The following is a 23,453-nucleotide window of genomic DNA, read 5'->3' on the forward strand; positions in this document are numbered from 1 at the left end:
CAATATTGACTACCACAGACACACTGTAAATCGTATAGGAATATGAAATGAATATTATCGTGTGGCAATGAGTTCTTATTCTGGAGATTTTTTGAATAAAATATTAGTAGAGGAAAATATACACATATATTCCCTCCTTGTTGGCTTTTATTAGCTTCATAGCCTGTCAGTGTTAGTTCAGTTACACTAATGGATTCATATTTAATATCATATCATATCATATCATATCATATCATATCATATCACATCACATCACATTACATCACTTTTAAAGTGCTCCAATAACCTCAACCATTAATAATCAATATCTTGAGGTCTTCTGTTATCATCTTCATGTGTTATCCTCATCACAACATCTAACAACATCATATGTGTGACATTTTGAGCATGCTAAGAGATTATTATAATTCTTAGTATTCAGCGTAGGCTAAATAAGTCATTTCAGGTGAAACATTGAACACCTCTATGAATAAAGAGCCTTAGCGCCTAACATGACAGTATAACACTGAATACATATTTACAAGAGCCTCTAATGCTATGCCATGGACGCACATTCCCTGTGCTGACGTGTAGGGGTTCCGACTGGTTCACGCATGCGTACAGCCCCCGACAAAGTACACAGCTACGTCAAGTTAGTCAAAAATAGACGGACTAAAACCGAAAGTTAAGCCGTTTAGTCTTCAAAATAAAAGTGTAAAATTGAAACATTTGACAACAAATATTGGGGTGTACAGAACAACAACCTCGTTTTATTTTTGCTGTGAAAAAGACATTTTTTGAAAACATATGACTTTGACAGATTGTTAGGCTGCTTAGAAACGTTCTTCAGTGTCACTTCGGTACTTTATATCGTTCAAAAACGTTGCAAAACATGTTCGTCAGCAACAGTTTTATTTTGAAAAATGATACCGGAAGTTGTATGTTTTATTCTGTAGTAATTGACAGTGGTGAATTACAGTGCGTAACGTAGAGACCGGTGCTGTGGTGGAGTTTGACGTGGCACTCTGCTTTCACTATCGGCAATACATTCAAGAGGACTCGGCTGATACTGACCACAATTCAGGTAAATAAACCAATTCGGCAAGGAAAACTCAATAGCTAGCATGGAAAAATGTCTAATGGCTACCTCACTGAATCGCTTATTTGACGGTAGTTAGCTGTGAATGGAATATGCTGCTGCTGCAAGGGAAAACTTTGTAGCAATTTCCGTGTTCATAAGATGTTATGTATGTTTTTATAACGCCTAACAAACAAGGTGCTGTGATATTGCACTCTTTCGATAAGATATAGCTAGACTGTTGTACTGCAATAAGAATAACACGTTTGTCCGTAAGGCTGGATAGCTGTGACCCCAAGAAAAGCAGGGATGCTTAGATTTTTAGCCATCATAACGGTCTTCGACGTGGCAATTCTGGGCAGTGGTAGATTGCACTGAGCAGTGAGTCATGACTATTTCTGTTGAGATTTTTTTTTGTCTTGATAAAATAGGCTATGTTGAATTTATTTATTATGTAGTAATAGCAGGCCTTCATATTTCGAAAAAGGAGATGTCAATACGCAGCTGTTACCTTTGTTGGCCCAGCTGTGCTGAAGTTCAGCAACTTGCCCAAGAAGGTTTGACAGTTGCAAAGGTCGATAGGCCCTTGAATGTATCCATAACTCATTATTTACTCCGTTTCAGCTAACAGCAAAACTCATATAGCCTGTAAATCTATAGGCCTTACGTGAAAAGATGCAGTTGCCTACAAGTTTTTTTTAAATGGCCTCAATTCCAGGCCTACGTGTTTATTTACATTGTCAGAAATAATGTCTATCTGTGGGTGCAAAGCGAATGAAATGGTATATCACTTAATTAGATGGCCAATGAATACACAGTGTGTATTACTGGTAGCAAATAGAAACACATACGTGTAGAGTCACTTGAATATATTGTTATCACTGACAGGCCTGCCTTATCTCTCAATAAAGCAATGTCAAAGGTCCATGTTACACATGAGTGTTGGTGTTTTCTTGAGGTCAAATATCAGTTGTTGGTGGTGTGATCTTGTAAACATAGCAGATTTGTGAAAGGAATAAATGTCAGCTGCTGAAAATTGTCCACTCAATAATCTCTAGGCGTTTTCCTCCTCACTACAGAGGATTCATCAGTAGGCTACCTTAAGAAAAATAACAATATTAATATTTTCTTCTTCTATTCTTGCCCTTTGTCAAAATGCAATAGAAACAGTAAAGTACCTTTACATTGTACCTTTTCAACTTCACAGGTTGTCAGAACTCACTCACCTTGGCATGAGAAGACTGTAAAAGCCATCCCAACAAAATGAGTCAACAGGGTTATGTTGCTGCACCGCCCTTCTCCCAGGCCCAGCCGGGGATGGGGGGCTACCAAGCTGGATTTGGATCTGGCCCCACACAGCCCCTCTATGGGCACTATGGGGGACCGCCACAGGCATTCTCTGCTCCGCCGACAGGTAAGATACTTTCAGTCTTGTGTTTGGTTTTCTCCCAAATAACATGTACGGACATTTTTAGCTTTGCATTTGACAGGTCCGGTCTTGCCACCTGAAGGTGTACATTGCAACTCATTCATTCTTGAATGGTTGCGATTAGCTCTCTTTCTCCTCAGATACAGTAGAACATACCGAATCTCAAGCTCTCACACATAGAGGATGTTTGGGCTAGTGACATTTTGGGATGATTGAACTACATTGAAATACAGTGCCTTAACTGTTTTGCAGACTATGAAAATTTGCATGTAACATTTCTTAGTTTGCAGATGAAAGTTATTTGTGTATTTCAGCAAGGAACAATCACATACATTTAATAAGATATATTTCTTTTCAGATATCTGTGCATATTTTGTTCATTATGTTTTTATTTTTTAAGAGGCAATTTAGATTCCTGACCTTTAAATGAATAACGTTCTTACCAACTGGAATAGCAACACATTAGGTACCACCACCAGAGGTGATGGAGACCTACAATAAATTCAACAGGCTGATTCAATTGACTGTCTTATATTCTAAACATAGTTGTCATGATTATTGGCATCATTAGTTGTTGTAAAGCTAATTAAAGTCCTACTATCATTGTTGTAATATTCCACTTGGGCTTAATATACTGCTTCAATAGCTATATACTTAAGGTATCACCCAATAATTCATCACATGGGCCTGTAAGATGCTCTGACAAGCTTCAGTATATCTGAATGGACTACAGGTGTGGATCCAGATTAGCTTTACCTCTGATACAGTGAGGACCACACAAATATACATCTATTACTTGTTGTAGGTATGATGAAATCACCAGTGTCGTCTGCCCCTGGTATGCCTCCACCACCAGTGTCCAGTCATTACAATCCAAATGCCCAGCAGAATGGAGCTCATCCACAAAGGTAACAATCTCCACTCAAAAATGAGTGGAGACTTCAATTTTAAGTATTCTGCTCTCGTTAGACGGTACCTCACCAGTACTGGTGTGCGTTTTCACAGTGTTTTTTTTAACAACTCCACAGCAACTGGTTAGCCTGACAGAACAATTTTCTCTAAAATCAATCAACAAGCAAGGAGGTTATGAATGTGCCATGCAAGTAGTGTGGTTGAAATGACATTCCCTAGTATTGTAAACAGAGTAAAAATGCATTTTATTATATGGATAATGTTCCACTTTGTTAGGCTGCATAAAGAAAACTATAGCCTACAAAGCTTCACAAACAACATACCATGGGAAACCACTGGAATTTGTGTCTCCTTACTGTTAAACTGAGTCATTGTCTTAATTACTGGCTGTGAATGAGCTAGCATTAGAGGCAACAGAGAAAAATTAAGGTCTAATCCAATGCTGGCTGGTAAAAGCAACTCTGAGTATTTTGCACTATGGCAGCATGAGACTACATAGTACCTGTGTTACTAGCTGTTGTTTCACCCCTCAGGTACCCAGCTCCCCCAGCTGCCTCTGCTGCCTATGGACAACCTCCACAGGCCCCATACCACAATATGGCCTCTCAGGCCCCGCCTCCAGCACAGCAGCTCACCAATCAGATGAGTGCTATGAACTTGGGCAACTATGGTAAGTTTGCTAATCACTGATTTATATGTGCAATCAGGCTTACAGCAGGGTGTGGGATACGTAACAGCAAACATAGTGCAGTCAAGTAGTCAGCCTTACTGATAATGTTTTCGTAGATGAGATGAGTTACAATTTATGTGGATGCCTTTACTGCTTAATGAAGTACTGCTGGCAGTCTTTTCTACTTAATTAACAATCATCTGTCAATGGATGCCATTGACTGGCCGTACAGCTGGTGTCTCAAGGACTAAAATGGTATCCTTTGCCCCTGGTGTCATTTGACAAAAAATGACAGTAAAAACTAAACAGAGCCATGATTAATGTATTGCTTCCCCTTTCCGAAATGTGTAGCCCCAGGACCCATGCAGAGCCCTCCTCCCCCAACTAGCCCTGCAGCCCAGCAGCCTTTCCAGGCGCCGCCTCCCCCAGCCATGGGCCAGCCACAGATGCCTCCAGGCCCCCAGTCACCCCACATGCCCCCCCAGATGTCTCCACCACAGTCACCCCCAGCAAGCATGGCAATGGCAGGCCCCCCAATGGCAGGCATGGGCAGACCCTTCCCTGGGCCGCCTCCTCCAGGCGCTGGGGGTTTCCAGCAGCCTGGCCCTGGAGCTGCCGGTCCACCAGGTTACCCTCAGCCTCCAGGTAACGTGACGCTGTAACCCAAAATAATTTGAACCCTCACCATGTAAACCCTAAACCCTCTGTACTGCTGGATAGGTTTCAGTCAACAAAACAGAGTTCTACACAAATATAGAACTTTACACCATAGCTAATAATTAGCCAATAACTGCCAATACTTTCTGCTTTCTGTCCAGGTCAGTTTGGGGGCCAGATGGCTGGGCCCCAACCAGGCTTCCCCGGGGCCTTCCCTGGAGCAGCAGCCCAGATGGCTGGTCCACCTCAGAAGAAACTGGACCCTGACTCTATTCCCAGCATAGTGAGTAGTCGACTAATCTTCCTGGGACTGCATACCTTCACATACCAACATACCACATATGTCATTCTACATTTTCTGTCCTGAAAAAAGTAGCTTAATCCCCCCCAAGTTCTTTGACAAAGGCATGTACTTTACTGGAAAAAATCTGGGATTCCAAAAAAGGGTTAGTGTTTGGTTGTCAGTGATGTTAATTTGTGCTACACATGCATGAATAAAATCAAGCAAAAAGTAAACAATAGCATGATGAACACTGCATATTTGTTTTCCATGTAGTCAATCTGTCTCTATCAATGCAGGATCACTTCTGAAAACCTGATATCTACCTAACAACTCTGAGGAAATCAGTGTTTACTGTAAGGCATACATTTAACTCTCTCTTCTGTTTTAGACCCAAGTCATTGAGGATGACCAAGCAAAACGAGGAGGACAGCTCTACACCACAAACCTCAGAGGCCAGGTTCCACCTCTGGTCACCACCGACTTCACAGTACAGGACCAAGGTAACCTATGATAACAACTTCCCTTCATGCACAAAATGTTTGTAGCAAATACTTTTCAGCAGCAGCTGCAGGTGAGGTGAACTTCCATTCATTTCCATTAAAACTGTATCGGTATAAGTTTTCCTTGTAAAGAAGATTAAAACATTTGTTAAACAGCTTTAATTTCTATATACCTATACAGCCTTTGTTCTTGTTTAAGCTGTGCGACATAAACTTGAATCATTTCCATGGGCTTTTGCTCAAATGGTAGACATTTCCTTAAGGATTATTACTGTAGACTACTTCTAATAATCACAAATTAATGAAAGAATTAATATTTAATGGTGATATTAACATTTACACAGGAACAAGTAGAGCTACAGTGCCCACTTATTTCTAAGAGAGCAATATTGGAAATATTATCTGTTACAACACTGAAGTCATCTACTCTTCCTTGTGCTTCTAATCCCAGGCAATGCCAGTCCCAGGTTCATGCGCTGCACCACCTACTCCTTACCCTGCACCGCTGATCTGGCCAAACAGTGCCAAGTGCCCCTGGCTACCATCATTAAACCCTTTGCCAGTTTGCCAAAGAATGAGGTAAGTCAGGGTTGTTACGTATAACATACAACTAATTTCCCCAACTAAACATTGGCAAGTTCAAAACATAGGAGATTCCAATTAATTGCTCTGGAAAACCCCCAGAAAATATATAGGCACCTGCTAAAATACAAGAAAAAAAAGAAAAAAGAAAAAGTAAAAGAAGGATACGGTGAATAGATTCCTGGAAGCTCAGCTGTGGTATCGAGTGCATCCTGACATGCTTTAAGTTAATTCAAACTATTTCCAGGCAAGGTAAATGCACAGTCACATTCTTCCCACACCAAAACATGTCTGTCCTGGGAGTGGTCACTATGTGTTTCTGACATTTTGTAAACCACATGCCTTTGCCATCTCAATTTTCACATCCTAACCTTATTTGAACACTTATGGGAGATTATGGGTTCATATACTGCTGGAACATAGAATCATTGCATTTCTTATGGAGGAATGGTATTCTATCCTTCCAATTTAGTTTCAGATATTTGTAAAATCTATATCAAGGTGCGCTGCAGCTGCAGTTCTGGCAGTTGGTGAGTAGCCCAGTGCCTTATTAAGATGCTTATGTTGATAATTCTTTTATTTTGGGCAGTTGCCTGTAGGATAGAGAGGGGAACATTTTACAGTTGCTTCTCTTATTTAAAAAAGTGTTTAAATTGAAAGCTAAGCTGGGATACCATAGTATAGTAAGGGGCCTAAATGAAAGGCATGCTTGAGAGTAAAAAAGCATTAGTTCTCCTTGGATAGACATCTCTCCTTTACATAACATCAATCCAAGTACTGTAAAAGTTTCATTGTCCTGTGGGTGACCTCCTTTTGGATCCTGTGTGGTCCAAGAATCTTGCCTTAGATATTCTCCCCCTCCACTCTCCTTGTCCTAGGCGCCAATAGGCCTTTTTAGGCAATGTTAGCTTTCTCTCCATCTCGCTTTGGGCTAATTAGCTAATGTCAGATCCACAGGGACCGTTGCAGATGAAAGGAGTTTATACAAAAAGACTCAAACTTAAGTGTATTGAATTCTCCGATTTGTTTTCATCCAGCGCCTGCAACGTGGAGCGTTTTCCCACCAATACGATACCATAATAGTAAAACCTCTTAGTCAATGCCAAAATGCTCTGCAAGAGAGCATGCTGTTGTGCTAGGATGTTATATGTGTTGTTTTATCATTTGACAGATTGGGTTCACTGCATTGGGTAAACGTTTTTTGGATATTGTAAACACTGAAGTCTCCCTTAGATGAACTGGTCTAATAATAAAGCTGCTTGGCTGCCTTGTCTGCATGTGTTTTGTGGTAGATGAGTTCATTTGAATGGATAACAAACTATGTACAGAGAGTGCAAATGTTTGTAATATTTTGTTTGCTTCATTTTGTTTGCTACATGTCCTGTGTCTTGTCTAGATAGCGTTAAGTCAGTCTCCAACATCTGTGGGTCTACATAATCACCACTTAGTGTGAAAAACTGTTCCATGCTATATTAAACAAAGGAGAAGCGTAGCATTTACATTCCACCATGGATGAATGTTCTGTATATGAATGTGCAAAGCATATGGTTATTGTGTTATGGAATTATTATTGCTTAAGAGACAGCAGTGTTTATGTGGACATATGTGCTATTGTACCTGTTATGGATATTGATGAATATGATGGACACATCATCATTGATGTAGGTACAAGTAAGTTATTGCATCACTGAAAATATGGGAACTATTGTAAATTCAACCTTTGATTTGCATGTTGTGTTAGGTGTGCTTTCCGTCTTCATGTAAACCCTGAGCTGTTTCTTTTTTCACTTCAGACAGAATAATTTGCAGTCTTTAGCTTAAATCTAAAGACTACTAAGACTAGAAAACAGTTATAATAAACCATTGCCTTGTTAGAAACAGTTAGGTGAGATCTTTTCGAAATACAAGGGCCTGAATTGATTTGGGAGCAGCTGTTGAAAACTTGACTCTAATGTTCTCTTTTGTGTTTACCCCTGCCCAGACTCCTCTATATGTTGTAAACCACGGTGAGACGGGCCCCATCCGCTGCAATCGCTGCAAGGCCTACATGTGTCCCTACATGCAGTTCATTGACGGTGGTCGCCGCTACCAGTGTGGTTTCTGCAACTGTGTCAATGAAGGTACAGCAGTATGCAAGAGAAGCTGTCATGGCCTGAATATTTTAGCAGGCAGCAAAAAATGAACTGAACTGAAGAACAAGTGGACATGATACCAAATGCCACCAGTGGACAACTGGCAAACAATTTATAAATGCGAAGAGTTGTACTTCTATATTAAAATGTTTCTCTGTGTCTTACCCCAGTGCCAGTCTTCTATTTCCAACATCTTGACCACATGGGCCGGAGGGTGGACTTCTATGAGAGGCCTGAGCTGTCCCTGGGATCCTATGAGTTCTCAGCCACGATGGATTACTGCAAGGTATAAGACAGCTTCTACAGAACTGTTGTTGATTGCCAGTCAATACACATGATGCACAGTGGACTCAATTGATCGATGGAGACAAGCAGCTTCCAAGCAGAGTTTATGCTTGGAGAATCTGGCACCAAGAGTGTCATGAAAGACTTTTGTCAATTGAAATAGATAGTCCCCACTGGAGTCTGTCACGCCATGGACAAATATGGAGCAAGGATAAAAGTGATTAGCATCTACAGCATTACATTAGTGATTTTCCTGAAGGGGCTCTCAGATCCCCTCACTTGGCAGCTATCGAGGAGAGGTGCTCACCTTTTGGCAGGCACCTTGCATTTTATTCAGCACCAGATGATTAGATTGCAGCTGAACGCAGGCCAGAAAGCATTTAGCTCAGTTCTGTCGAAACCACCGAAAAGACGACGATGCCAATCTGTGTCCCCATGGAGGCTGTGGTTTTTGTTGGGGACAACACTGTAGGGTAAGAGCAAGCTGGCAAAGCAGTGACTCACTCCCTTGGCCTACTTGTGCTCTGTTTATTAATACTTGGAAACAGCCTCTGCAGGCCAGATATTAAACAAAAGCCTGCAAGGTGAGTCCCTTGTCATGGGCTGTAACCGTGGAAACATAACAATGTCTCATTGACCCCCCCCCCCCCCCCCCCCCCCCCACTGACTCCATCGCTATTGCCCTCCATTTCTTAGGAATGTATAGCCGTTACAAACGGTCTCCTCACAACTACACCAAATTATAAACAAGCCAAAATGGAGACACCATAGGTATTTGAGAAGGAAGTGCAGAAACTGAAGGTAGGTTGGTTGACCCCAAGTTGGGGCCCTGTGTTGTTACGCTTAGATTTCACAGATTAGGGGATAAAAGAGTTCAAAGAGGAAGAGAGAAATAATTATGTTGCTCACTCTTGACCAATGTATGCAGGATCAACTTTACTTTGTCAATTTACTCAGTTTTTCTTTTTGTAATATTCTCATTTTATCTTGAAATGAGGTATTTTTATGCTGTAAGCCTACCAAGCCATCTCAACCTTGAAAGATATTAAAAACAGAGCACTGAATGCTTTCCACCTGCTGCCTTTCCCACAGAACAACAAGACTCCGAATCCTCCTGCCTACATCTTTATGATTGACGTGTCCTACTCCAACATCAAAAGTGGACTGGTCAAACTAATCTGTGACGAGCTGAAGACTCTGCTGGACAAGCTGCCCAGGTACACACACACAACCAGAAAAACACACACATACAGTTAGGACTAAAAGATGCATAACTGGCACAAGTACACTCCATCTGCTAGGTGTTATGTATCCTCTATACCAACTTGCATTGACTTAAAATGACAAGAGCTTAGTGTCCACTAACAGAAACTCCTACAAAACTCTGAGCCCACATTAGATCTATGAAGATGGTTGTTGTCAACACCCCGTCACTTGCAATACTGGACACAGGTAAACCTGGGTGGTTTATCCAGGTTGCAGAGTGGCAGAATCTGCTTAAAATGTAACTGAATACTGTTAAAAAGCTGCCATATATGCCTTGCCAAATATGGAGTTCCCACATGTCTTAAGCTTAGAGGGGAAAAAACTTTAAGCCAAGTATTCAAGTATCTCATCGGTTGAAAATTCTTGCTCGAAGGTTTGCAGGGGGTGGGTATCGGGCAAGGAGGGTGCCAAGGCTGCCGAAAACGGAAAATATTATAGTGCAGACTCCCATCCCTGAAAGGCATCCAGAACAAACAAAACAAAAAGCTCCGTGGTACAGATGGCTCTGGTTCTGTGGTAGCCAGTCCAGAAGTGAGTTTTTGATTTATCATGGAGGACTGGATAATATACTTCACCTGGACACTCCTGAAATAACTTGGAAACTTTCTTTTCTCCTCTCCGTGTCTTCAGCACCAGCAGCAATATGTCCATATTTGTCTGCAGCCATTACATCATTCCTCAAACACTTAGTTGTAGTGCACTCCAAATAAGCCCCCCCGCCCTCCCCCACTTGTGTTTTAAATCTGTCTTTTCCTCCTTGCTCTTTCTTTTTGGGGTACTAAATTGAAAACACGTTGGACACGCTCTACTTTAACATGGTTCAAGCAGTGCTGCAGTATTTGTCAAATACATGTTGAACTCACTCAAGGAAAAGCAAGGGCTCAGAGAAAGTAAAAACAGATGTGGACTACTTCTCGCAGTGGCATTTTCTTTATCATCACAGCCATTTTTCAGCACTTCTGCCTGGTATGAGAATGAGCAATACAAACTCCTCCATTCCCCATCTGTTATTTGTAGCAGTACCTGTGAATAATATTCACAGAAGAGCCTTCCTTTGGGCTCACAGTTGACCAGTGGCACATTTACTTCAAAGGCCATCTGATTTAAGCCACATTACATATTCCTTACTGCGTCTGTATGATTTAGGAAGAGAGACCTACAAACTCCAGTTAGCAGTGTCAGTAAGGAATGCTTTTAAATGATTGTCATGATGGCAAAGGGTTTTGATGTACGGTTTTGGTTCAACCTAGCTACCAGTTCCACAGCCCAATTCAGAGCGCTCTGGTAAATGTCAGGGTTGCTCACTTCCTTTCGTCTTTTTTTTTTTGGCCTTAATAGATCAAACTTCTGTCAGCCATAAACACTGAGTGTGGGAGTGAGAGAAAAAGAAAGAGAAAAAAAATCTAAAGATAGCAGTCATAATACTCAGCAGAAATGGGTGTTATTGTTTGCTGCACCAACCAATATTTAGTTGGATCTCTTTAATCTCCAACAGTTACTTCCTTCCTCCTTTCTCTCATCCCCACTTCAGACACACACACACACACACACACACTCTATAAACTATTCCATATTGGATGTTATTACACTCCTAGATGGATGTTTATGCTTGCCCGTTAGACATGGCTGGGTAATGGCCCTTTTAATTGGTGAAATAGTGCTTGGAAGTGATGCCCATCCCAAAGTTAAACCAGATTCCCCTCTTCTGTTTTCTTTTGCGCTAGAAAAGAGCCAGATTTAGTCTCTGAATGTTTCTAAATATCAGCTGCCATGTTTCAGTGATTTATAGAACGGGGAAGTTATCTTGGTAGTGCAAATATACAAAAGGTCCCGAACGCAGGCATGCAGTAGGGCCTCAGCTATGACTTCAGGGCTGCTGGACAGTGGAGTCTTGTAAACATGGCAGCTGGCACAAACAGAACTTTGACATCGCTGCTCGCGTGCCATAATATTTATCATCCTCTGTTGTAGAAAGCGCTGCATGCATGCAACAGTGAAATCGCATTTAAACTGAATTGCCAGCTACATCGTGGAACTTACAGATGCTTCTTCTCTACCGTTCCCCAGAGAGGAGGGTGCGGAGAGCTCAGCGGTAAAGGTCGGCTTTGTCACCTACAACAAGATCCTCCACTTCTACAACGTGAAGAGCGCCTTGGCCCAGCCCCAGATGATGGTGGTTTCAGACACGGCCGAGATGTTTGTCCCGCTGCTCGATGGCTTCCTTGTCAACTACCAGGACTCGAGGGCCGTTATCTACAAGTAAGATCCAGTCGATCGTTGATTTGGGGAAGTATTGTTATTCTGAGATTCCCAGTTGTACAGTATGGGGAGAAGCAACCTGGCATGTTATCCCTCAAGCTCACCAAAGCATTATCTGGGATCTCTGGGATCCAGCTATACAAAAATCAATTTATTGAATTTTGGCTGGACACAGCTTAAATTGGCAGGCTACAGTACAGTCCACATTGCTGCAATTTAATATTAATGAAGTGCTTATTGACAGCTCTTTCTGACCTTTTGCCAAAGAAAAGGCTCTAAATCTTGTTTGCCTCAAACTGTCTCATTATTTTCCATCAAGCTAATAAATGTCAGGAATATTGTAAGAATGTTAAGGGGTGCTTCTGGGGAGATTTTTATGGAAAAAATGACCACTGATTTACACAAGCTTATCTAGCTAGATAGTTGCAGATGGATCATCACCTCATTAGTTCATTCCAGCCTTTCTAGCCTAGTTTAAGTTCTTTCAATCCATGGCAGACTTCACATATTATTTGTTTCACATATTACATGTTCATCCTTTTTGGCATAATCCCTTATGATGATGTGGCGCTCTGTCATCATCAGACAGGCTCTCCCATAGGCAGTTACATTGACACAGACACTATAAATAAATAGACTTAACTTAGAGAGAACACACACTCTGGGGGGAATGAGCCTTATTGCGTCTGAACTTCCTCCCAGAGAGCTTTTCTGTCCTTCCTTTGGTTGCTGGCTCTCAAAACTACACATTGGGTTTACTATTGAGGATTGGACACACAATTCTCCAAGGCATTGTGTAAAAGTGTATTCCTCAGAGCCTGAGGAACCTGCTTAGCTTGTCTGAAATCTCTCAGTATGCGCTGAATATGCTGGATTTCAAAACACAGCTTGAAGATATAGCCTGTGGCTAGTTGCTGATTCTATCCTATTCTCATCATGCCACAGATTAATGTAACATACTAGCCAATATTATGACATGCCATGATATACTGTACTACACTATGAGATACTGTGCTACAACGCTATATGTATGTATGTTATTTATCATGTCACAGTTGCTTCATCACTGAAACATACAATATGTGAACATGGATTTGAAATATATCAAATAATATCAATAAATGTACCATATTTCACCCTCTTCCATGGCCAAGCACTTGCTACAAAAATTCTGCACGAGAAAGACAAGAATACTGAAACAATAATGCACTCTTTGGGTTTTACCCGGATACATTTCAACCAAACATGGCCATGTGAAGGCATTCAACAAGGCAGTGAGGGAAATGGGACACATCTGTGGGGCATCAACACAGATACTGCCAGTCTGCTGGCCGTGTGACATGGTGACCCAGCCATAACCCTGTCCCTCTCCTCTCCAGCCTCCTGGACCAGATCCCTGACATGTTTGCAGACACCAACGAGAGTGAGACGGTCTTTGTTCCTGTCATCCAGGCCGGAGTGGAGGCTCTTAAGGTTATTACTGTTCTCCATCCCACAGCACATAAAACAGAATGTTTTCATGTGTCAACGGCTTTGAGATGGATTGCCTTTGCCAACTTTGGCATTGACTTGTTAAGTCATTCAACCTGTCAACTCAGTGACTCAGCAAGTTTCCTTTTTTTCTCCTCCTCCTGATATGTTAGTGTTTACTTTGAAGTCTGACTGAAACTTTCCCAGTGATATGAGGTCAATGTTTTGGCGTGAAGCAAAGGAAAAATTCACACGCAGCTTGCAACTGGAAACAGTTTTGCAAAAATACACACAAGCTCACAGTCAGTGACTTATTTATCTTCTTTATTTATTTGTTCACGTCTGTTCATGTTCAAATTTTTGTTTATTGCTACATCTTTATCTTGTAAAGCACTTTGTAACATTGTTTTGATGAGTGCTAGGTTATTATTACTACATTACATTATTTGGATCATCTGCACGATTTGAATTTTGCACTCTATTGACCAAGACATGACCTCATGATTTCACTATAAAGCTAGAAACAAAACAGAGGGAGTCACATCAGGAAAGAACATGCTACACACCTTAGTGAGATTTTTGTGTGTGCTATTGAGATTTTTTTTTGAGATCTTTTTTCTCTCTCATCCTTCTCTCTGCTCCAGGCAGCGGAGTCTAGCGGAAAGCTCTTTATCTTCCACTCCTCCATCCCCACCGCTGAGGCTCCTGGGAAACTGAAGAACAGAGACGACAAAAAGCTGGTCAACACCGAGAAAGAGAAAGTGAGTGGCTTTTTGTGTCGAGCGAACTTATCCATCACATGCTGAACTGCAATTATAGACTGCAGCCAGTTGTAGAGTGAGTGAAACCAGAGTGCAGGGTTGGGTTCAGTTCACTTACAGTCAATACAGGGATTGGATTTTATTTAACACTTTGAAAACTGCAAATCTTTCTCTGTAAAAATGTTTTCATATCACATCGATAAAGGCAATTATTGGATTTAATGCTCATTTTTTTCTAAGGCATCCTTAGATAAAAATTTAAGGGCAACCTTAGCCTAAGTGGTTTTATGCAACCGGGCACTGAACATTAGTTTTGAATTCATTAAATTGAAAGTGAAATATCTACAACTCTGCAGCGGAGAGTGTTTGTGTGAGACGACTGGAGTGCATTGCAGGGTTCTATCTTGAAGCTTTGTTTGAAATTTGAGACTGTTATTGCAGGAGACTGCTGTCTTACCCAGCTGATTTGTCTGTGTTTTCCATAGACCCTGTTCCAGCCCCAGAAAGGTGTGTACGAGCAGCTGTCTAAGGAGTGTGTGGCCCAGGGCTGCTGTGTGGATCTCTTCCTCTTCCCCAGCCAGTACCTGGACATGGCCACCATGGCTGACGTGCCCTCGCACACTGGAGGCTCCGTCTACAAGTACAACAACTTCCAGGTATAACATTCAACAGAACACTGCAAGTAGACACATGCAGTATATGGATATTGTGACAAGCTTCTCAACAAGTACAGCCGATCTGTGTTTACAGCTCTTATTGATGTCCTTACAATGAAAATTCATGATTTAAGAGATATAGACCGGGACATTTATGGGATAATACCAGCTAGTTCCATCCACATAATGAGCTGGCACATTACTCACAGTCCAATATAGCACTGTCCCATAGGAATGGTGCAACAAGGCGTGGGAAAATGCAGCAAACAGTACAAAACACCAGATGGTAAGGCAATACTGTACTGACACATCACGTACAGCCTAGGACTACAGTGAAATACTCTGGGTAACAGTATACACGCATGCATTTAGCACAAAACAGGAACTGCCACAAAGAGCTACAAGATTATATAGCTCCATAATAACCACATAATGTAATTCATTGTAGTTTAAATATTCAATTTATTGTAATTTACTTGCCATTTGAGTGCATCATCTCTGCTGATGTTAGATGAGATTACTTGTAAAAGGATTAACATGGGACCAAGTGTCCCTGGAGTGGATCAGTGACAACACTGCCCCCTGGTGGTTAAAGCATATATATATGTGTTACTGACTCAATGTACTTGATGTGGTCAGGTGGAGACAGATGGGGAGCATTTCCTGAGAGACCTGAGGAAAGATGTGGAGAAGCCCATCGGTTTTGACGCCATCATGCGTGTTCGTACCAGCACAGGTACAGAATAGCACAGGACATCGCATTTGGTGTGCGATTACCCAGGAATACAATGTTCAATTTCCACATATCTCTCTGCAAATCACGTGATTCTTGAGAGAATCACGTGATAATACACTGATAATAAGTCGTGTGGAAGTCACATTACTGCGTGTGTCCTCTCTCAGGCTTCAGAGCGACAGACTTCTTCGGAGCCATTCATATGAACAACACCACTGATGTAGAGATGGCGGCCATGGATTGTGACAAGGCTGTGACCGTGGAGTTCAAGCATGACGACACGCTCAGTGAGGAGGCTGGAGCGCTCATACAGGTGCCAACCCCTGACACACACACATATACCATAGTTACTGTGGGTGGTATGTGGGTGCCTTTTAAAAATGTGCCTTATTTGACCGAAAAAGTGAAGATAAATCAGCTGTCTATTCCTAGCTGATAAGAGTTAAATCCCCAGAGTCTGGTCATGACTTATCTTTGCACTCTATTTCCCAGTGTGCCTTGCTGTACACCTCCATCAGCGGGCAGCGACGTCTGCGCATCCACAACCTCAGTCTGAACTGCAGCTCCCAGTTGTCGGAGCTCTACAAGAGCTGTGAGACCGACTCACTCATCAACTTCTTTGCCAAATCAGGTGACTGTCATTTCACACTCGACTGCACTGAAATCTATTCCACACTTATGGATTAACAAAAAAATGACTCATAAAGCATAGACTACTTCTTCCTGTATGCAATTTAGACTGAAACCATGAAAAAATTAAATTGTAGAATGGTTCTGAACTTTTGTTTCAGTAATCCCAAATATGGGAAAAAAAAACCTCTTTCTCCCATGATGATTAAACAGGCCATTATTTCAAGAGGCAGTCATCCTGTACAGTCAGCACTCTTTATACGGGGGTGTAATATATTGCAGACGTACCTGGCTGATGTACTGCGACATCAGTTTGACCTTTGCTGAATTTACCCCATGCATCACCTGATAATCTAGTCATGCTCAGTTAAATGTACTCATCGGCTTATGAGTAAAAGAAGAATGACTCATGGAAATAAGGACCACATGTCTCCCATAAAGTATAGATGACATTGAGCCTCTTTCTGTAATTACTGACCTTCAGTTGCCTTCCCCTCACTCTTCTCTTTCATCGGTCCCGCTACTCTCCAGCTCCCTCATGCTCTCTTTGTGCCCCAGACTCACTTTCTCATCTTCCACCCTCTCTGTTTTATTCCCCTCCTTATCCATATCTCTCAATTAGGGCCCTACGTTCCTCTCTTCCCTCTCCTCTCCTTTAATTAACCTTTTCTCATGCCCACTCAGCTTACCGTGCCATGTTGAACCAGCCTCTGAAGAATGTGAGGGAGATCCTGGTCAACCAGACCGCCCATATGTTGGCCTGTTACAGGAAGAACTGTGCCAGCCCCTCCGCTGCCAGCCAGGTCAGTGCAGGACCGGTCCTGGACTGGGCAACGTGGAAGCTTTTTTTTGCGATTTTAGGCTTCACTATGAGGATACAAATATGTATATACTCCATGGTCTGCATAGTATGTGGGACACAATAAGTTAGGGATTATGGCTTGGAGTGTTTGTGTAGGTGAAGATTCAATAATACATCCATTCTATGTTCTTACATCTTGTAGCTGATCCTGCCTGATGCCATGAAGGTGTTCCCAGTCTACATGAACAGCCTGATGAAATCTGCTCCCTTGGTGAGCAGCACAGAGCTCTCCACAGACGACCGAGCCCACCATAGGCTGTTCGTCATGGCCATGGGGGTGGAGGACACCCAGCTGCTGCTCTACCCACGCCTCATCCCACTGGTGAGGCACTACTTTCACACATATAGAGGGGAATGTGTGTGTGCTTACCTTGTGTGTGTAATTAAAGAAAAATTCCACCCTAAAACTTGGTAACACCTTTTAAAAAAACAGACATTGGTGACGCATCTTGCATTCCTGGGTGTGTTTTTCTTATTCCCATAGATAACTGGCCAAACTTAGATGACCTGAAGTCACGTCCAGATATTTCCAGCGCAGCTACAATGAAGTTTGATAGAACAATTTTCAGTATAATTTTAATTTTAATCTAAAACTTTCAATGGTAAAAGTCAGGTTTTGGTGTCAGTCCCTCAGAATCAAAGAGCAAAGGATTCTTTCTAGACTCACTATTTTGTACCGACATTCAACAACCATACAGGGAGAAATACATAATAGAAGAGGCAGAGAGACCAATTTCTCCACTGACAGTAGCCTCAATAGACCATAATTCACTGCAGCCACAAGACGTGTGTTTTGAGTAAGGGGCACGGCCACAATCATAGACAGGCCCCAGTGTTCACAAACTAATAGGCTAGCTGGCTTTATTTATATGCCCAAGTTCACGTCCCTTCTCTGGGGGTTGTTGAAAGGCATTCTGGGAAAGTGGGTACACCAAAAAAGTAAATTAAAACACAAAATAACCCCCGGAACACATAAAACATCACAAATTGAGTGACCCACCCTCTGATTCAGTATAAGAGAATCAGAGGGTGGATTTTTCCTTTAATGACACCGAGTTGCAATGCTTTGTGAACTCTCCCACCTCAGGCAATTTTTGGAATTCTCATAAATCCGTACTCATTCCATTTCCAAAACCTTTCTTCCAGCACAACTTGGACGTTAGCAGTGAGGCGCTGCCCGCTCCAGTGCGCTGCTCGGAGGAGCGGCTGGCGGACACTGGCATGTTCCTGCTGGAGAACGGCCACTCCATGTTCTTGTGGCTGGGCCAAGCGAGCCCACCAGAACTCATCCAGAGCATCTTTAACCTGCCTTCCCTCGCCCACCTGCAAGGACCCATGGTCAGACTTTATCAGCACTTTTGACTCAGAGCATTTAGGTTTCTCATTTTCACGCCAAGGGGTGAAACCATAACAATTTGTATAGATATTAACAGGTGTGGAACTGAAAGTCCAGTGTTGTGAAATAAATCCCTTAACTACCACCATAACATAATTTATTCTCTTGGAATAATGTGACACCTGACAACACCATGGTTGAGATTCACAGCTTCATTAGATATGAATATATATGCTTACTGCACATGTGATGAACCTGTGTCAGTGGATTGTATTTGATAAACCCAAATCTTACAACATTGTGATTGTGTTTTTTCCAGTGTGCTCTACCAGAGCTGGATAACGCCCAATCAAAGAAGATCCGTTCCATCATCGACGTCCTGCTTGAAAAGAGGCCCAACTCCATGAAGGTAAGATATCTAGATCCAGTTGCTGTAACACACTCCCAAAACCCCATACCATACACCAGAAATCTTTATAGATTTTTTTTTAAAACTAAGAAAAGACTAGAGCAAACACTTTGAATTTTTTGGGCTGTAAAACAGTAATGAGGCAGTCTGTAATTGATTAATTTTGTAGTAACTTCAAGGGGGAACAAACTGAAGCAAACTGCCAAGCAGCTTTTCCTGATCTCTGCCTCCACCTAGTGGAGCTAGTAAATAAATACACACTGTTCCCCAACTGCTACTTAACCTCACTTAATCTTTTGATTGCCATGTTGCCATATAAACCAGCTGATGAAAATACATGCCCAAGAGTACTATTCATTTCACATTTGAATGGATGAATAGATAAATGTTTATCACTGCTTATAAAGGTGCAGAGCATCATTTCTTGAAGACCAATGGTATGATCTTTATTGAACTCTTTGAAATTGGTTGACTACATTTGAAACATTGGTATGTTTGAAATCTGAATCATTAGTCACAACAATGTTTCGGTGTATTGTTTTGAAATACAAAGTGTTGAAAGGTCAAGGTGTGTGCGGGACACAATCGGTAAACATAACATCCCTATTAACTGCATTGGGATTGGCAGCAGGGTTTGATGTTATAGCTTGCTTTATATCTTTTTTCCCTGCCCCCTCTAAGCTCCAAATCGTGAGGCAGAAGGACAAGCCTGAGATGCTGTTCCGTCAGTTCCTGGTGGAGGACAAGGGTCTCTACGGTGGTGCTTCCTACATGGACTTCCTCTGCTACGTCCACCGGGAGATCAGGCAGCTCCTTACTTAACCCCACCCGACCCCCAACCCCTGGCCTCAGTGTCCCCTTCCTGAGACACGGGGCATCCAGTGGACCACGCACACGTCTCACAGGGTCGGTCTCAACAGGCTCCCATTGATTCTACAACGTTTGACTGCATATAGGACAAGGAAGGCCCAAAGAAAGAAACTCCTTTCACGTGTTTTTACGAAGGTAGAAGTGGGAACAAGGAACCAGGGGGAGCCTTTTGAGATGCAACCTCGAGAGTCCAAAGCTGCCTTTCCAACATGCCTTTGCCACCCCTTATTACACGTAGTTATATGGGACTCTGGTGTGATCTTCAAATAACCCCTTGCACGCTTGAGGAACCTCCAAGTAGGATTTAATGGACAATGTGCATAAAGTATTTTAGTCTTGCTGCAACACACCCAGCGTCTCTCGTTCAGACATGCTGCGTATCGGACTGTGGAGTCGGCCAGTAGAATGACATCCATCCACGAGGCTGAAATACCTTTAAGCACACGGCCCATTGGTATAAGCAATACAACATAACTCCACTGTGCATTCTAATGAGTGAAGCATTTCTCCCATGTCACCTTGTAGATTTGCGGGGATTGGACAAGACAAAGAGGTTAAAAAAAAAACCAAGGGGTTATTTGTGGGCCATGTTGTACTTTTATGCTTTTAAACTCGATGAAGCTTGCTAGCCTCCGTTGAACATGACTTTCTCCCAAGAAACTAGATATATCAGAAGTCTCAGTAACTCATTTCAAACTCTCTCGCTCAAAGAAAATGATACTATATTTAGAAGATTTCACTATCCTTGGGTTTGTACATATTATCATACCACCACCAAGTCTTTGGTTCATTTAGTGGAACATTTTCTATTTAAATTCACATTTAACAGTGTCTTCTTGGGCACCCAAATATTGTAATAAAAATAAATTGTGAGGTGAATTTTCATTCTTAGGAATAACGCGTCTCAGCACCAGATAATTGCTTATCTAGTAGAAACAAAGGCTGGAATAAAAGCCTCTGGTTACCACGACTGAAAATTGGTGCTAGGGTTTAAAATGTATGGCTTATTACACTTAAGGATGATCCAGTGTATTCAGTTTACACAGGCACCAAAAAAACCCAAACATTTTTGACTGTATGCGATAGAGATTTGACGTCCACAGTGTGCAGTGACACAGAAAAACTTTTGTTTTGGTGTCTGAACATAAAATGAATAACAGAACTGTGTCACTTTACTTTGACCAGATCACAAGGTCTGACTCATGCCTGTCCTGATGAAGAACATTGCCAAAAGTAAAACATTTCTTTCTCTACAACAGTCAGGATTGGTCCTATACAGGATTAGGGGACATTTAGCATATTTAAATGTTATAAGAGAGAGAGAGTATGGAGGATGAATGGTGTGCCAATGATGCTAAGAGGGTCCAGATTTGCCAAAAGGGGAAATTCTGAAAGGGTGGTAGATCAGGGACAGATGGAAGGCCTTTCTCAGGACTAGGGTCACTTTTACAACAAAATTATCAGACAGCAAGAGATCATCAGCAAGAGATGTTTGTGGTCTGACAGTGACCTTGTTGGAAAGGTGATTAGTTTTGAGAAATACCATCCAAACATCCCTGACCTGCCACCCCAGAGGTTTGTCTTTAATAAAATGAGCTTACAGGTGAGCGGAAGACAAAGTCCAAGTCAGCCATATTTTTTATGAATGAGGTGCCAGCTGACAGTCAGCGCAATTGAAAGTCATTTCATTGCGAAATTATCAGATATGATTAGAAGATAAGATTTTGTCAGCTGGCCTTTAGTATAAAAGGAAGCCAAATTAATGTTCAGCAGCCCAAATTCAGAAACAGCTTGTTGACTAAAATGGGAAATGACTATAATCTGCAAAAATATTTATCTATGAGATTAAACATTCCAATCATAGGTTGAAGTACAGTTATAGCATCATACTGTATGCCTTGCTTTTGTTTTTTTTCTTTTTTAGAGGTTCTTGCTCATGTAATTCATGTATTTGATAAACATTGTATGATGTTCTACATGTGTGGCCTACAAAAAAATGAGTGTTTATACATGAAATGGGCAACTTTTGTGTTTGCAAAATATTACCATCTGCCTTAAGTTGATATAGTAGTTGTTAGACGTATTTGTCCTAGAGCTGTGTGACCCAGATTTCAATCTATTTGGTTTGTATGCAAACTTATCTCAGGTAATTTGAGTACCTTACAATTTTCGGTGCCGAGTCGGCAGCAGCGATTTAAGTGTAACTGGAAAGACTTCCGTGGAAAGACTTGCTCAAGTCTATGGCTGTGTTTTGAATGGACTAGTGGGAATCCATGGGCTTGGTGTGCCATGTACATTTTAATCCAAACCCAATACAAACCTTTGAATTAAATTCTTAACTGTAACCTTTGTTACTCCTTGATTGTTTTGCTTTTTATTCCTGGACACCCAACATTACCTCGACACCTACAGTGCTTATACAAGTGCAGGAAATTCCCCTCCCAGAAAGCCCATATTATTTGAAGTGTAATTTCAATGTGTGGTGTGCAGTATACAGGTTCAAAATGAGTTGGAATATTTCAATCTTTTAAGGTTATTGCATTGTTATCTGTTAAATTATATATGGAAAATTGAATTTCTTGGCGTGTCTAAACACCTTGGATATCAAACAATTCAACACAGACTCGTAACATTCTGACCTGTTTATTGTTGCTCTCTTATAAAATGCACTCAACCTAAAATGCACAATGACACAACTGTACATCAGAAACGCCCCGAGAGGCCTGTTATCCTAATACATCTGTAGAGCCGTGGCTCCCTCCTATCTAATTCACATAGTTCCTTGCAAACCAAACCTACTGCATCTAAGGTAGCACTATCCAGAATTTACACATTCAACATGCTGATTGCTGGTCACCCTCTCACTTGTACACAATCTACTGCAGGGCATCCAATATGCAGACTCTATTTTGGATGATTCAGTGGTGAAAAAACATGGGGCTTAGATCCATTTATCTGTTTTATAACCTAAAGGAACATTTGCATAGACCCTTTCCCTTCAGTATATGTAGACAGCAAAAGCAAACAGAAATTTGATCACGTCTTCTTGTGAGTGTACAATACAAATTTTGAAGGTGCAACATGTTTTTCTGATCCTGGTGGTGAAAAGGATTTGGGTGTGACCCACTTCCCACCATGAGGGGGCGCCACATAACTGTTCTTTAGCCAGAGCCATGTGGTGAATCTGCACAAAATGCTTTTTGATCCAGAATATGATCTGCTTTTGGTGCAAAATAAACAACTTTTAAATTAATCAATGAATACAAACTGAAACATACAACAAAGATATATACAATTGGTTTGTCTGAGCAGGCGTTTTGTCCAATCTCAGGGTGAAGGATTTCAGTCCAATCAAATTAACTAATTTCACCACATGCACTTCATGCTGCCATGATGTGATGCTAATGTTAGATTTAATGTGCAGCAAGAGGAGGATAAAGGAGGTTCTGCTAAAATTTTTCTCTCTCTGAGCTGACATTAACCAATGTTGTCATAACTCATTATGTAACTATAAGTTATGGTAATAACATTTATAAAGTTTGAAGAACTTCAAATTTCATGAATTTATTAGGGTTCTGACCTTACCAAAATGTCAAGATTACGGTACAATGAAAAACTTGCTGAGAAAAATGTTGGTTAATGTTTTTCATCTTTATCTTCTATTGTGTGTTAGGACAGACAGAAAGGCCCT

At 41.5% G+C, this 23,453-nt stretch overlaps 1 protein-coding gene across 1 annotated transcript; it reads left to right on the forward strand.

The window, feature by feature from the left end:
* The first annotated feature begins 985 nt into the window (after nt 1-985).
* Nucleotides 986-22,116, forward strand: sec24d (SEC24 homolog D, COPII coat complex component). The gene is made up of 23 exons (XM_071895336.2): nt 986-1,063; nt 2,265-2,471; nt 3,292-3,394; nt 3,932-4,068; nt 4,420-4,713; nt 4,887-5,008; nt 5,397-5,508; nt 5,960-6,087; nt 8,072-8,210; nt 8,393-8,508; nt 9,600-9,724; nt 11,841-12,032; nt 13,412-13,505; nt 14,147-14,263; nt 14,749-14,919; nt 15,559-15,655; nt 15,823-15,968; nt 16,148-16,286; nt 16,970-17,088; nt 17,290-17,469; nt 18,294-18,485; nt 18,803-18,892; nt 19,574-22,116. Exons 2-23 carry the CDS (start codon nt 2,321-2,323, stop codon nt 19,712-19,714), a joined length of 3,105 nt encoding a protein of 1,034 aa, XP_071751437.1. The 5' UTR covers nt 986-1,063; nt 2,265-2,320; the 3' UTR covers nt 19,715-22,116.
* Nucleotides 22,117-23,453: the final 1,337 nt, after the last annotated feature.

This window comes from Centroberyx gerrardi, chromosome 23 (assembly GCF_048128805.1).
Source record: "Centroberyx gerrardi isolate f3 chromosome 23, fCenGer3.hap1.cur.20231027, whole genome shotgun sequence".
NCBI lineage: Eukaryota > Metazoa > Chordata > Actinopteri > Beryciformes > Berycidae > Centroberyx > Centroberyx gerrardi.